Source organism: Vitis vinifera, chromosome 11 (genome assembly GCF_030704535.1).
Source record: "Vitis vinifera cultivar Pinot Noir 40024 chromosome 11, ASM3070453v1".
NCBI classification, from domain to species: domain Eukaryota; kingdom Viridiplantae; phylum Streptophyta; class Magnoliopsida; order Vitales; family Vitaceae; genus Vitis; species Vitis vinifera.
Genome location: NC_081815.1, coordinates 11,894,428 through 11,908,675, shown reverse-complemented (window position 1 = coordinate 11,908,675; position 14,248 = coordinate 11,894,428). Strand labels below are relative to the sequence as shown.

General features: G+C 39.0%; 1 protein-coding gene across 1 annotated transcript in view; it reads left to right on the top strand.

Annotated features, from left to right (window-relative positions):
- The window catches only part of LOC100267296 (chloroplast envelope membrane protein), a 50,574-nt gene that overhangs the window by 12,822 nt on the left and 23,504 nt on the right, over positions 1 to 14,248 (top strand). Inside the window, exon 4 of the mRNA XM_002266994.4 lies at positions 1,555 to 1,669. Within this exon, the coding sequence (XP_002267030.2) occupies positions 1,555 to 1,669 (115 nt within the window). The remainder of the gene's footprint in view (positions 1 to 1,554; positions 1,670 to 14,248) is intronic.

The following is a 14,248-nucleotide window of genomic DNA, read 5'->3' as shown; positions in this document are numbered from 1 at the left end:
AAAGAAAGTACATAGTTTTACCTAACCTAGATGCGCTTACTCCCCTAAGTCTTATACTGGTTAGCACCTACACTATTCCTTCTTGTCTTTGATGCAGTACCTCTTGCTCCTTAATGGATACCTTAAACCCATGTTAAGGCTATAGGATCGAACACCTTATTTTCTCGCCAAAAAGTTCTTTCAAGATCGTTCTTGAAAGGTTGAGAGATGGTGTGCTATGGCTTAGGGATGGCTATGCTCGTATGCATATTTTTTAACTCAATGAAATCATATTTTTATGCTAAAAACCTAGGATATCATTTTGGAAAGCAATTGTAAATTAATTTTACAAAAATAGCCTTCACAACACAAAGAACATGCTTGAAAATATGAAGAAGAGGGCCTAGCATTTGAACATTAGAGCGGGACTTTTGAATGCTCGAGAGAACATTTGAGCGTTCTTCAAGACAATGTTTGAATGCACTGTAGGACGTTTGAATGTTCCTTTGGAAACATCCTACCCCTTTTTTGTGCTCCAAACTTTGTTTTTTCTTGGTTTTCCCCAAAATGAACTCTTGGTAATCATTTCATAGTCATTCCTTAAACTCTAATAGCACCAAATAATACATACCTCACAAAGGAATCAATTTTGGAAGCGCTTGTAGTTGAATGACTTTGAAGGTAAGATGCATTGGACTTGGTGTGTAAATGGAAAAAAAATGCCAACCTAAATGAACACATCAACAAAGGAGACTCCTAACTTATTACTTATTGACTTCTTCAAGGAGTAGAGGCCCCTTGCATCATTATTGTTGAGGGAGATTCTTGATATTTCTAGTTGCATGGATGTTCAATTCAGCTAGAGCCTTGATTAACCAGTCAGCTGATGGAGCTTTTCTAGAGAGGACTTAATAACCTGGAAATTCTAATAGGATATTTTGGCCCCTTGAGCTTTTGAACTGGGGGCTTTATGTGCTTGGTTATAATTTGTCTTTTTAGATATTGGATGTTCCTTTTTTGCGTTTTGCTTTCTCTATGAAGGACATCTCATCCTTCCTCTATATTTCCTCTTTCTTTCCATTAGAATAAAATTATGTTTGTTTCATGTATAACAAATGAATAGGAAGAAACCTAAAAATGCACACAAAGTTTCTTAAGCAAAACACTTTAAAAAAGGGAAAAATCACACCCTCTAGGAAGAGCTTGGGAGCTGTAAATTGACATTAATCTCTCATTGAACTCAAAAGGCAGAGGATCAGATTGAACACAAAAGGTAGAGGATTAAAAGCTTTCTTTAGACTTATAAGCCTAAATAGACTTATTTTTTTACTTATCAGAAAAAAAAAAGCCTAAATAGAATACAATTTTCTGCTTATTAAATGTCCATATTATTAGGTTGCTTTCTTGGGATTGGATCTTTCTTATGATTTCAGTTATAACTTTGATGTTTGGGTTTGTTCCTTGCCATCTATGTTGTGAAAATTTTCCTTAATACTTTATTCTTGTAATCAAAATTTTTGAACTCCAATTAATTACAGAATCCTATTTTCATCTTCTCTCTTGTTTCTCTGACAGGTTAGAATTACGAGATGAGTGGAGGTTAGAGAACCGTAGAGCATTTGCCAATATATGGTCAGATATGGTATTTGGGATATCATTATTCTTTCTTTTGTACTTCAATCAGAGTCAAGTGAGTTACTATTCACTCTTTTTTTATTCTTTCTTTCTTTGGAATAAAGAATTTTCTTTTCCACTAAGGAAGATCTACCATGAATTATTGGTGTTGTTTCACTGTTTATATCATTATAATCATCATAAACAACAATTTTTTTTTTTGATAGGTAATAATCATCATAAACAACAATAGATCATTTAATAAAAAAATAGTAGTAGTACCAAAAACAACAGCAATGGTTACTGTGAATATGCTCATTATTTTTCAAATGTATTGAATGTTGATGTTGTTGATGAGATTTCGCATGAGATGGTTTTTTGTTTGTTCAGCCTTTTGTGCTCCTAAAACCAATTCTGAACATGGATTGCCACTCGGAGTGATTATTTTTCTTGATAGGGAAATTATTACTAACACCTAACAGAGAGGTAGACCTGAAGTACTCACAATACATATACAAAGGACACTAAAAGCCAAAGAAAAAACAGAGCAACAAAAAACAACTCCCTCCCCTTAGCTAATAATATCTTACAAATCTACAAAATCTGCAATAGACGTAGACATCCCATTTATATATTAATATCCTTCCTAACCTCATAAAAGTACATGTTGGAAAGTGTCTTACATGCTATAGTTGGTTCAGTTAACATTGGTTTCAAATGTTATTATCCTGCAGACCTAACTGAAATTTTCAGTTTTTTTTTTCCATTAAATTTAACCAAAAAAAGTGAAAATTTTGAAAAACCTGACTTGATTCAGTATGGTTTCGCTTGGTTTGATTCTTTTGGATCCATCCCTTTGCTTGTTTTTTACCCACCCCTACTTTTAGATGTAATTGGGCTTCAAGGTTTGGGAATTTTAGAATTATAATCTCTTTGAAAAATAGTAATAGTTCTTCGTCACCTTCACATAAGGATGTAGGCTAAACTGTGTAAATCTTTATGTGTTTTTTCTTTTTCGTGGTTTTTCATAATAGTGATGGATGGCATCAAAATAGTGATGGCATTGTTGAAGACATCAGACTGAACCCAATCAGAGCATTTGTGTTAGAAAAATCAGAAAATTATGCAATTACATGGCATTGCCTACTCAAAGAACATGGCCTTGATGCCGTTTGTGTTGTCGTGTAAAAGGTTGCAGTGTCTCTAACCTGACCTTGATTTGTTGCATATAATCTGTCAAAACCTCATTTTAGGAGAATATAATTCAAAGCACCTGAAAAAAAAAGGAAGGGGAGCAGTCCATGTACACGATGTTTACAAGAAGCATTCAAAAAATCAGACTAACACCTTTGCTAGACTAAGAAAGCCCCATATCATCCACAAAATCCAAAAAGGACATAGAAAGAGAACCCATTTCCCTGTCTGACCACAAAAATAGTCTTGAGAAGTACATCTTTCAACTCTGTGCAAAACCCACTTCCATGTGAAACTGGCTTCTAGCAGGAGCTAGCTGGTGCGTGGATTAACTCATACCAAATTTATAAAATTCAGCTCATCTTCCCTGTTCAGCAATTGCAACATTGATATTCTTGACTGGAATTGGGTGGTGTAAGGGTTTGGTGGAAAAGGTTGAATGTGCTTTTAAGTATTAGGTTTGCCAACTAGAATATCTTGATGACGATCTATTAAGATCAGTTTTTTGAAAGGCTATTGAAGCTTACTCCTTTAGGCTCACCTCAAGGTGAGATTATGCCAATTAGCCTTAAGGCTATAGCCCCAATATAAGGTTATCAAGGCTTAAGCCTCATCCTGTTAAGGCAATGAGATTAATCCTCGAGGCTATTGAGGCTTAAGGCTCTAATATTTAAAAGGTTTTAAGGGGTTTAGGGCCTTTATGGGCTTTTTGTGTACATTTTATTAGGGGTTAAGCCTCAAAATTCATTGGTTTTAACGAGTTGTGCTTTTATGGGGATTTGGTATAGATTTTCTAGTTCTATCTTGCATTCAAGACTAGGATTGAACCTTTAAATGAAAAGGAAAAGGAGAGTGAGAAGAAATAAAGGAATTATTGGTCATTGTAGTAACTACTTATATTTAATAATTATGTTGTTATTGATAGATAAAGAGGTTTTGTTTAAGAAGCTCTCTCCATGAAGGTTGGAGGAAGGGCTTGGTATGGGATTGAGTCCAAGTCCTTTGAGATTTCGGTGGAGCTGTTTAAAGGGAGGTGGACTGGGGTGATTATAGAGAGGGGTCGTAACTTTTCTTCTTGGATTAGATTTGGAGAGAGGGGTTTATCCTTACTCCTAGAAGGCGTGGAAGAATACTGCCAAAAGGAGAACTTGAAGGACTTAAAAAATTATTGGGTGGAGGGAGGAAGGAGTTATAAGCTTCATCTGCACAGCAACGAGGTAGGAAGGTATCTGCTGTGTTTGGCGTTTTCAGCAGAGGGGAATAGGTTTGTGTTGATTTTCCGGAGGGGAAAGGGTTGCCAGGGGGATGGTTTGTTCTTGCTCAAAAGTTGAGAGACTGTGGAATAGAGCCCAGAGAGGGTAGGATTGATGCCTTTGAGGGGAAAGATGGGCAGGGACAAGGATCTTTGGAGGCCATTCCCTCATTTAAACAAGGGAGTGTGAGTGAAGAGGTGTGGTTGCATGGGGGAGTCAACTCTTTCAATAATTGTTGTTTGGTGGGAAAGTGGGGAGATGTCTTAGAGGAGGGCCCGTTGCTATCCTCTCTAGAGGATTAGGTTGGATATGATTGGAGGTTGAAAGAGAGCCTGTCGTTATTCCCTGTGGGTGGGCCCTGGATTTTGTTTGAATTCGAGTTAGCAAGGGAGGCGGAAAGAGCGTTGCAAGAAGGTTTGGATGTTTTCAAGTAGAGACCTCTAAAGCTAGAAAGATGGAGTCCTACTATAGAATGTCTTAGTGAGAGTTCTCAACTAAGTTCCTACTGGGTAAGGATTGTGGGGCTTTTGCTTTGCTTGTGGCATAGGGATTTCTTTAGACAAGTGGGCGATGCTTGCGGAGGCTATTTGGGGGTGGACGAGGAGACAATGGGGAACAGAAATTTACAGTGGGCAAGAGTGCTAATCAAGACAAATGGAAAAAAGGTACTGGGGAAGTTACAGGTGGTGGTAGGAGATCTTTTTTTTTGGTTAATCTGTGGTAGGAGACTCCTCCTTGGGTAGATCCGGTGGTCCCTTGTGCTGAGAGATAGGAGGTTTGGGAGAAGAAGAGTTATGTTTCACGCGCGACTAATTCCGTGGGGATTGCAGAACCAAACCCAGCTAAGGAGCTACATCTTCTAGTTGGACGAGGCTTGCAGAAGGAGTGGCCTTTCCAGCTCCTTTGGTGGGAAGGCTGCAGCGGGAGGTACAGGAGCAGATGATGGCAGGTCCTGTGTGGGAGAAGGGTTAATCATCCGCAACTGGAGCAACTTTACAAAGGCCTGCGGGAGTAAATTTTAACCCTTCTTGGACTTTGGAACCTAATGGAGAAGTGGTTCGACCCTTTGGTGAGGAGGCCTGGCCCAAAGAAGGTTGGCGCCTTCCTGTTGTTAATAGGGCCTTGGAGTTTAAAAGAGCCCATGTGCAGTCTTCTAATTTGGCCCACAAGAGCTTTCCAGGCGCAACCCCTTCTGATGTAGTGGAGAAGGGAGGGATTAAGGTTCAACCCTTTTCTCTCTCTCAGTGAAGATCTTTTTTGCCCTAGGTGGGAAGGGTCTCCACTCGAAGAGCATGGAGGGTGGTCGTCGAGGGAGGATCTATCTCCTACGGATGAAGCTCTGTTGTCGAAGGTGGCGTGTTTCCAAGGTATGTCATCTATTTCTTTTCCTGACTCGGGGGGAGGGACTCTTTCTTCTACTCCTTCTCTTTATGAGGCTTTTGAGGAGGATCATCATGGTGTGGGATTGATCTATTAAGAAGATTTGGCGGCGAAGGATAGAAAGGATCAGATGTTGGAGGAAGAGGCTGGGAATGATCCCTTATCCTTGATTTTGAAGGATGGGTTGTGGTACAACTTCAGCTAGGTTGTGCGGGTGCGGAGTTGAGGTTGTTGGTGGGGGAGGAAGAAGAGGCCGACGTTATGGGAAAGAGTAGAGTCCCAATGGAAATGTGGTGGGATTCTCCATGTTCCCAAGGAAGTTTCAATAGATTAGTGGCTTTTAGCAAAGTATTGGGACTTTTGGTGGACAAATTTGAAGATGAAATTTTAGGTCTTTTGGAAAAATTGGAATTGAGAATTAAAGGGAAGACAGTAAGGTAGGGAACCAAAAAGGCTAAAGCAAGTGGATCTAAGTTGGAGAGGAAGCTTTGAAAGTTGGAATGCTCTGTTAACTATAAGACTACTTCGAGTGGTGGAAAAGGGGAAGGGATGATCTATGGGGATTTGGTCAGGGTGTGCCAATGAAGCTTCGGATTATTTCATGGAATGTTAGAGGGATAAATGAGGGGAATAAGCAGTGTGATAAAATCCTTGATTTGTTTGTACTCGACCGATCTTGTTTGTCTTGAAGAAACGAAGGTGTAGTAGATAACAGGTGAAATGGTGAGGAGCTTGGGTGTGGGTAGATTTTGGAATGGGGGGCAGTGGATGCTAGGGGCCAAGCAGGGGGGGTTGTGGTTTTTTAGGACAAGCGGGTGTTGGAGCTTCTGGAGATGGAGATAGGTGCTTTTTCAGTGTCATGTCGTTTTAGAAATTGTGAAAGTGGATTTGAGTGCATGTTTTCTGGGGTTTATGGTCCTATGTTGGTTGTGGAAAAGGAAGATTTTTGGGCTGAGCTTAGTGCTATAAGAGGTTTTTGGAGGGATCCTTGGTGTATTGGGGGAGATTTCAATGTGGTGAGATTTCCAGAGGAAATGAGGGGTTATATGAGACTCTCGGCTACCATGAGACGTTTCTCAGAGGTTATTGACGAGTTGTGCCTTAAGGACCGTCCTTTGTCAGGTGGCGAGTATACGTGGTGCGGTGGTTTAAACAACAGTTTTGCCTCTAAGCTGGATCATTTTCTAGTTTTTGATGATTGGGAAGACCAGTTTAGTGGTTTGGTTCAAAAAAATCTGCCTAATCTAGCCTCTGATCATTCACCAATAATGTTGGATGGTAGAGGGATAAAAAATGGAAAGATTCCGTTCAGATTTGAAAATATGTGGTTAAAGGTGGATGGGTTTAAAGATCTCTTGAGGAATTGGGGGGGGGGGGGGGGGGGGGGGGGGGGGGGGGGGGTTATAGAGTTAAGGGGACTCACCCAAAAAACTAGAGGCTCTGTTGCAGTTAGGACAGTGGAATGCAATGGAAAGAGTCACAGTGGAAGAATTAGAGGTTAAAAGGAGGGTGGCAGATGAGTTTAAAAATTGGGCATTGTTGGAGGAAATTTTCTGGAGGCATAAATCAAGAGAGTTGTGGCTCAAAGAAGGGGATAAAAATACTAGATTTCTTTACAAAATGGCTAACTCTCGTAAAAGGAGGAATTTTCCGGAGAAGCTAAGGATAAATGGTGCTTTACTAGAGGGGGAGAACAACATTAAAGAGGGGGTGACAAATGCTTTTCATCTATTGTTGTCTGAGATGAGGAAGTGGTGGCTGAGTATAAAGAGACTGGTGTTTAATTCTCTGTCGCCAGCTGTTGCAGTAGATGTGGAGCTTCCTTTTTTTGAAGGAGAGTTTTTTCAGTTGTCCAGTTTATGTGGTGATAAAACCCCGGGTTTGGATGATTTTACTTTGGCTCTTTGGCAAGACTGTTGGGATGTTGTTAAAAGTGAGGTCATGGGTTTCTTTAGTGACTTCTACGAGACGGGATGCTTTGAGAGAAGTTTAAATGCTACTTTTGTAGTCTTGGTGCCTAAAAAATGGGGAGTTGAAGATTTCAAGGATTTCAGGTATATTAGCTTGGTTGAGGGCTTGTACAAATTGTTGGCCAAAGTCTTAGCTAATAGACTCAAAAAGGCGGTGGGCTCTTTGGTCTCGAATTGTCAGCATGCTTTTGTGGAGGGGAGACAAATCCTGGATGCAGTTTTGATAGCCAATGAGACCATTGATTCTAGACTTAAAGATAATTTGAGTGGATTTCTTTGCAAGCTGGACATAGAAAAGGCGTATGACCATGTAAGTTGGAATTGTGTAATTGCAATTATGGAGAAAATGGGTTTTGGCTCCAAGTGGTTGGATTGGTTAGATGGTGTATCTCAACGGTTTGCTTCTCTGTATTGATCAATGGCACTCCTTCTGGTTTTTTCAGTAGTTCTAGAGGGTTGAGACAAGGAGACCTTTTGTCTCCTTATTTGTTTACTATAATGATGGAGATTCTTTCTTGTTTGATTTCTAGAGCAAAGGAGGGTGGCTTTTTTTAGGGGTTCCGGGTTAAGGAAAGGTATGAGGTGGGAGTAGAGGTCTCCCATTTGTTCTTTGTAGATGATACCCTCATTTTTTGTGATGCAAGCAAGGAAAGTCTGGAGTACTTGAGTTGGGTGTTTTTGTGGTTTGATGCATGTTCCAATCTCAAGATAAATTTGGAGAAAAGTGATTTGATTCCCGTTGGAGATGTCTAAATTATGGAGGAGTATGCCGAGGTCTTAGGTTGTAAGGTGGGCACTCTTCCATCCACTTACAAGACTAGTAGGATTTGGGAATGGGTGGAGGAACGGTTCTAAAAAGGCTTGCTTTGTGGAAGAGACAATATCTCTCGAAAGATGAAAGGCAAATACTGATTAAAAGCACTTTATCTAGCTTGCCTATTTATTTTATGTCCCTTTTTGTTATCCCTATTAGAGTGGCGACCAGATTGGAAAAGATCCAAAGAGACTTCCTTTGGGGAGGAGGGGGTTTGGTAAATAAGCCCCATTTGGTGAAATGGTCGATTGTTTGTATGGAGAAACAAAAAGGTGGTTTTGGTTTTAGAAGTCTTTCTCTCTTTAATAAGGCCCTGTTGGGGAAATGGTCTTGGAGATTTGCGAAGGAAAGGGATCCTCTTTGGAAACGGGTAATAATTGGTAAGTATGGGGTGCAAGAGGCGACGTGGTGCACAAAGGAGGTGAGAGGTAGGTTTGGTGTAGGAGTTTGGAAGGCGATTAGAAATGGATGGGATGTTTTCAAAGCTAATACAAGGCTTAAGGTCGGTTCGGGGATCAGGGTGAAGTTCTGGGGTGATAGGTGGTGTGGGGAAACGCTTTTGAGGGATGCATTTCCGGGCCTTTATTCTATCGTTGTCTCGAAGGATGCTTGGGTGGAAGATGTTTGGGATGGGGGTAGTTGGAGTCCAATGTTTATTAGACATTTCAATGATTGAGAGTTGGAGGATGTAGATTCTTTGTTTGGGAGGTTGCATAACTACTCCATTACTTCGGGCACTATTGATGACATGGTATGGATGGGGACTAAGAATGGAATTTTTTATGTTCAGTCTTATTACTTCTCTCTGGCAAGTAGGTGCTCTGAGTCTTTCTTGCATAGTACAGTGTGGAACTCTTGGGCCCCTATAAGAGCAGGTTTTTTTGCTTGGGAGGCAACTTGGGTTAGAATATTAACTTAGGACTAGCTTAGAAGGAGGGGTTGGAGGTTGCCAAACAGATGCTACATGTGTAAGGTAGCTGAGGAAACGGGAGATCATATTCTGTTGCATTGTCTAAAAGCAAGCTTACCATGGTAGCTGGTCTTTGCTCCTTTTCAAGTTTAGTGGGTGATGCATTCGTTTGTGAGAGGGGTGCTCTTAAGTTGGAATAATCACCCGGTTGACAAAAACAGGAAAAAGGCTTGGAAAGTTGTCCCACTTTGCATTTTTTGATCTATTTGGAAAGAAAGGAATAGGAGAGCCTTTGAGGATAGGGAAAGTTCAAATCAAACAATCAAAAGTTCTTTTTTGTACATATTTTGGGATTGGGTTAAAGTGTATATGGGGGATAGTGTCACTTCTTTGTTAGATTTTGTGGATTGGTTAGGCTCTACGTAGGGTGCAGTCGTTTTTGGTGTGTTCTCGCCCCTATTGGTTTTTTGTATATGTATACATCGTGTGTACTTTTTTAATACAATACTTTTTTACTTATAAAAAGATGCTACATGTGTAAGGTAGCTGAGGAAACGGGAGATCATATTCTGTTGCATTGTCTAAAAGCAAGCTTACCATGGTAGCTAGTCTTTGCTCCTTTTCAAGTTTAGTGGGTGATGCATTCGTTTGTGAGAGGGGTGCTCTTAAGTTGGAATAATCACCCGGTTGACAAAAACAGGAAAAAGGCTTGGAAAGTTGTCCCACTTTGCATTTTTTGATCTATTTGGAAAGAAAGGAATAGGAGAGCCTTTGAGGATAGGGAAAGTTCAAATCAAACAATCAAAAGTTCTTTTTTGTACATATTTTGGGATTGGGTTAAAGTGTATATGGGGGATAGTGTCACTTCTTTGTTAGATTTTGTGGATTGGTTAAGCTCTACGTAGGGTGCAGTCGTTTTTGGTGTGTTCTCGCCCCTATTGGTTTTTTGTATATGTATACATCGTGTGTACTTTTTTAATACAATACTTTTTTACTTATAAAAAGAAAAAAAAATCACTATAATTAATGGAATAAGAAGAAAAATGGGTGGACTTTAACTATGATAAAGAGAATAATAGAATAATTGGATATGATTATGATTCATTAGAGGATCCTACTAGTTATAGTCATTGTAATTTTGAAGATTATTTGATAAATGCATGAGAAAGGTTGCATTTTAGAAGAGATAAAGAAGAACTAAATTAAAAACTATAGAAAATGACATACAATTAATTTGATTATTATAAATTATATGGTTTTTTTATTATTTAATTTTGATGTAATTTTATTATTGATTTTATAATTTTTGTGACTTTTTCTTTTCTTATTATTATTATTTATTATTATTTTTTGTTTAAGTTGAGGCTTATGCCTTGTTCCACCTTAAGGTTTATGTTATGCCTCATTTGTGCAAAAGGCTTCAAGATTGCCTTTAGCCTTTTAAAGCATTGATTAGGATCTATATATGCTGGAGTTTGTTTGGATATTGAATAATCACGAGATGGGAGGTTTCATCTACGACCTTTAAAGTTGCTTATTCAAGATGTTTCAATCCTCCTCAAATTGTGCAAGTGTCCTACAAACTTCTTATCATTCAACCAACTTGAAACTTTTACCTTGTGCTTTACTCTAGTTTCAATCACCACCATTTAAATATATGAAATAAGTTAGCACATGTTATCTTCAGAAAAATATTTTGAAAACATGTCTTTATTCTTTTGAGAGAGTACAAAGTTTGTATGAGCATATTAACCTTTATCCTTTCCATTTGGCAATTTGGATTGCTATGATATATATTTCTTTAATTGATTTACCTTTTCTACATATTCTCAAAGCTGTCTTCAAATCAAAATTTGGAGTCAATGGAGTGCAACCCACTTAAAGTATGTCACTGTTCTTATGCTTTGTTCAATTGTTAAATGCCCATGATGGGATTTTTCTTTAACTTTGTACAAAAATTGTCTTCAAGAGACTACAACAATACTAATAAATATTCGTGATTGTCATGGAGGTGTTTAGTTGTCTCTTGAGGAGGGCAAATAGTGGGGGCTACTTATCTAGTTGGCGGGTGAGAGGTAGGAATAGTGATGGGATGTTGATCTTACATTTGCTATTTGCTGATGATACTTTGGTGTTTAGTGAGGCGTCGTAAGACCAGATGACTTATCTGAGTTGGCTTCTTATGTGGTTTGAGGCTTGTTCGGGTTTGAGAATCAATTTGGAAAAAAGTGAGCTAATTCTAGTAGGTAGGGTGCATAATATAGATGAATTGGCCTTGGAGTTGGGTTGTAAAGTGGGCAGTCTCCCTTCAAATCTGTGGCTGTTTGGGATGGTGTTGAAGAGAGATTTCGAAAAAGGCTAGCCATGTAGAAAAGACAGTATATCTCAAAGAGAGGGAGATTCACTTTAATTCGAAGCACTCTATCTAGCATGCCAATTTATTTCATGTCTCTCTTTTGCATGCCAAGACAAGTGAGGTTGAGGTTGGAGAAGATTCAGAGGGATTTTCTTTAGGGTGGTGGGGCTCTTGTGTAGAAACCGCATCTAGTAATGAGGAAATCGGTTTGCTTGGAGAAAAGGAAAGGTGGTTTGGGTGTGAGAAATCTTTCTCTGATTAATATAGCCCTTTTGTGTAAGTGGAATTGGCGGTATCCCAATGAAAGAGAGGCCCTTTGGAGGCAAGTCATCAGTCAAAAGTATGGTGAAGATGATGGGGGGTGGCATTCTCGTGAGGTAAGTGAGAGGTTTGGTGTGGGGTTGTGGAAATCTATTAGGAAGGAGTGAGATTTTTTGAGTAGCAGGTTTACATTCCAAGTAGGCAATGGGCAGAGAGTGAGATTTTGGAGGGACAAGTGGTGTGGAGATGAGCCACTTTGTGTGTCCTTCCTTCCTTATTTACCCTTTCTTTGATTAAGGAAGCTTGGATGGCAGATGTTTGGAACCTTGAAGGCAAAGGGGGTAGATAGGCCCCTCTTTTCTCTAGGGCCTTTAATGACTAGGAGTTAGATTTGGTGGAGCGTTTTTTGCAAAAGATTCATTCATTTAGGGTTCAGAGGGATGTGGATGATAGAGTGATTTAGACAGTTGCGAGATGTGGAACCTTTTCAATCAAATCTCTCTACTCTATTTTGGAACCCAAAGATTCTCTTTTGTTTCCTTATGGGAGCATTTGGAGATCGAGCGTGCCTCCTAAGGTGGCTTTCTTCGCTTGGGAGGCTTCTTGGGAGAAAGTTTTAACTTTAGACCAACTTCAAAGGAAGGGGCATTATTTGACAAATAGGTGTTTTCTTTGTCTCTCTGAAGTAGAGACGGTAGATCACCTTCTTTTTCACTGTGCAAAGGCTCGGGTTCTTTAGAATCTTCTTTTCTCCCTCTTTGGTGTGTCTTGGGCTCTCCCCGATTCAGTAAAGGAAATTCTTTTTGGGTGGCATGGGTCTTTTGTGGGTAAAGCTCATAAAAAGGTTTGGCAAACAACCCCTTTATGTATATTTTGGACAATGTGGAAGGAAAGGAATCGTTAGCTTTTGACAATGAGGAGTTATTGATTCAAAGATTGAAAAATTCTTTTGTATGTAATCCGTGGTCTTGGTCTAGGGTCTCTATAGATATGAGCCCTATTTCTCTTATTAACTTCATTGATTGGATAGACTTTAAGTAAGGGCAAGTGATGTTTTTTACTTCTTCCCCTTCCCCTTTGGGTTGAGCCTTTAAACTTTTATTGTATATTTCCTGTACACTTTGAGGACACTGTTTTTGGTGTTTCCTCTTTTCTTTATATATGTTTTTTCTTTACCTTTAAAAAAAAACAATACTAATAAACATTACTTTTTCCTAAACATTTTTTTTATATAATTGCATTTCCTATATAAACATTTATATATTGGTAAATTTTTGTAAAGTAAGTCTCTTCTATACCCACATCATGTTGTTTGGTTCTTGAACTTGTGGCTAAAAGGGTTTTTTATGCTTGCATCCCAAGAAACACATGTAGCTACAAGTTCAAGAACCAAACAGCACAACAAGGGAAAAGAAGAGACATCTATATTTTTTATTTTTTATTTTTAATATAGGTAAATTTTTGTCAATATTGGGACTTGAACTTGGAAATGATACCTTACTTCTTTGTGAACTATATCCATGTCAATCAAATTCTGCATTGGTTAAAGGCTTCTTCAAACTTAAAAGTTAACTTAAACAAAAGTGAGCTAATTTCAATAAGGGAGATCCCTCGTGTGGAGGAGCTTGCTTTCATGTTGGGTTGTGGGGTAGGAAAGTTGCTTGTCACTTACTTAGGCTTGCCATTTGGAGCAAGGTTCAAAATCTTGATCGAGACCACTACGACTTGATTAAGTCATATTTGACGCAACCATATTCATTATGAATCCTACCACTGATGATACTCTGAATTTACCCGATGTTGGTTGTTGTGGGGCAGTCAGCACACCGAGGTGTTGGTTAGCCATGGAAGGTTCCTTGGTTATTAATAAAAAAAAATTCATTATGATACCGATAACTAAGTTTGGTATTTTATTAAATCAAGAGGGAAATTGGCTAACTTAGGGATGACTTGGTAGTCTTGGGAGGATTCACATCATGACTTTAAGACAATGCTGAGATTGATTAATCTTGGTGATGGCATGATGCCTTTTGGAACCCTTTGTTTGCCTTTGGGTATTTAAGATATAAGAATGAGAAAAGGGTGGTAGAAAAAATAAGAGAAATGAAAATGGAGAAGATTAGAAAGAGAGATAGGGGTAACATGTGATGACTCGTCTCTAACCATGTAAATATTGTCCACTTTGAGCCCAAAGGGCTATCACGACTTTTTTAAAAAGAACCTATACATATATAGTCTTAAGAACTTTTTTCCTTATTTGATGTGGGATATCACAATCACCCCCTATATAGACATAACATCCTCGTTGTGTCTCATGAGATTGTAAGGCCAAATAGTTCCCGTTACAAGGCCAAACAAACCCTTACATTGGGGTCAGAGATCGACTCCGATACCATTTGTAATGACTTGACCCCCAACCGTGTTGATATTGTTCTCTTTGAGCATAAAAGGTCCTCAGGACATTATGGTCATTTCACATGTGAAACCCAAAGGCTTGACATGAAAGTGACCCAACAA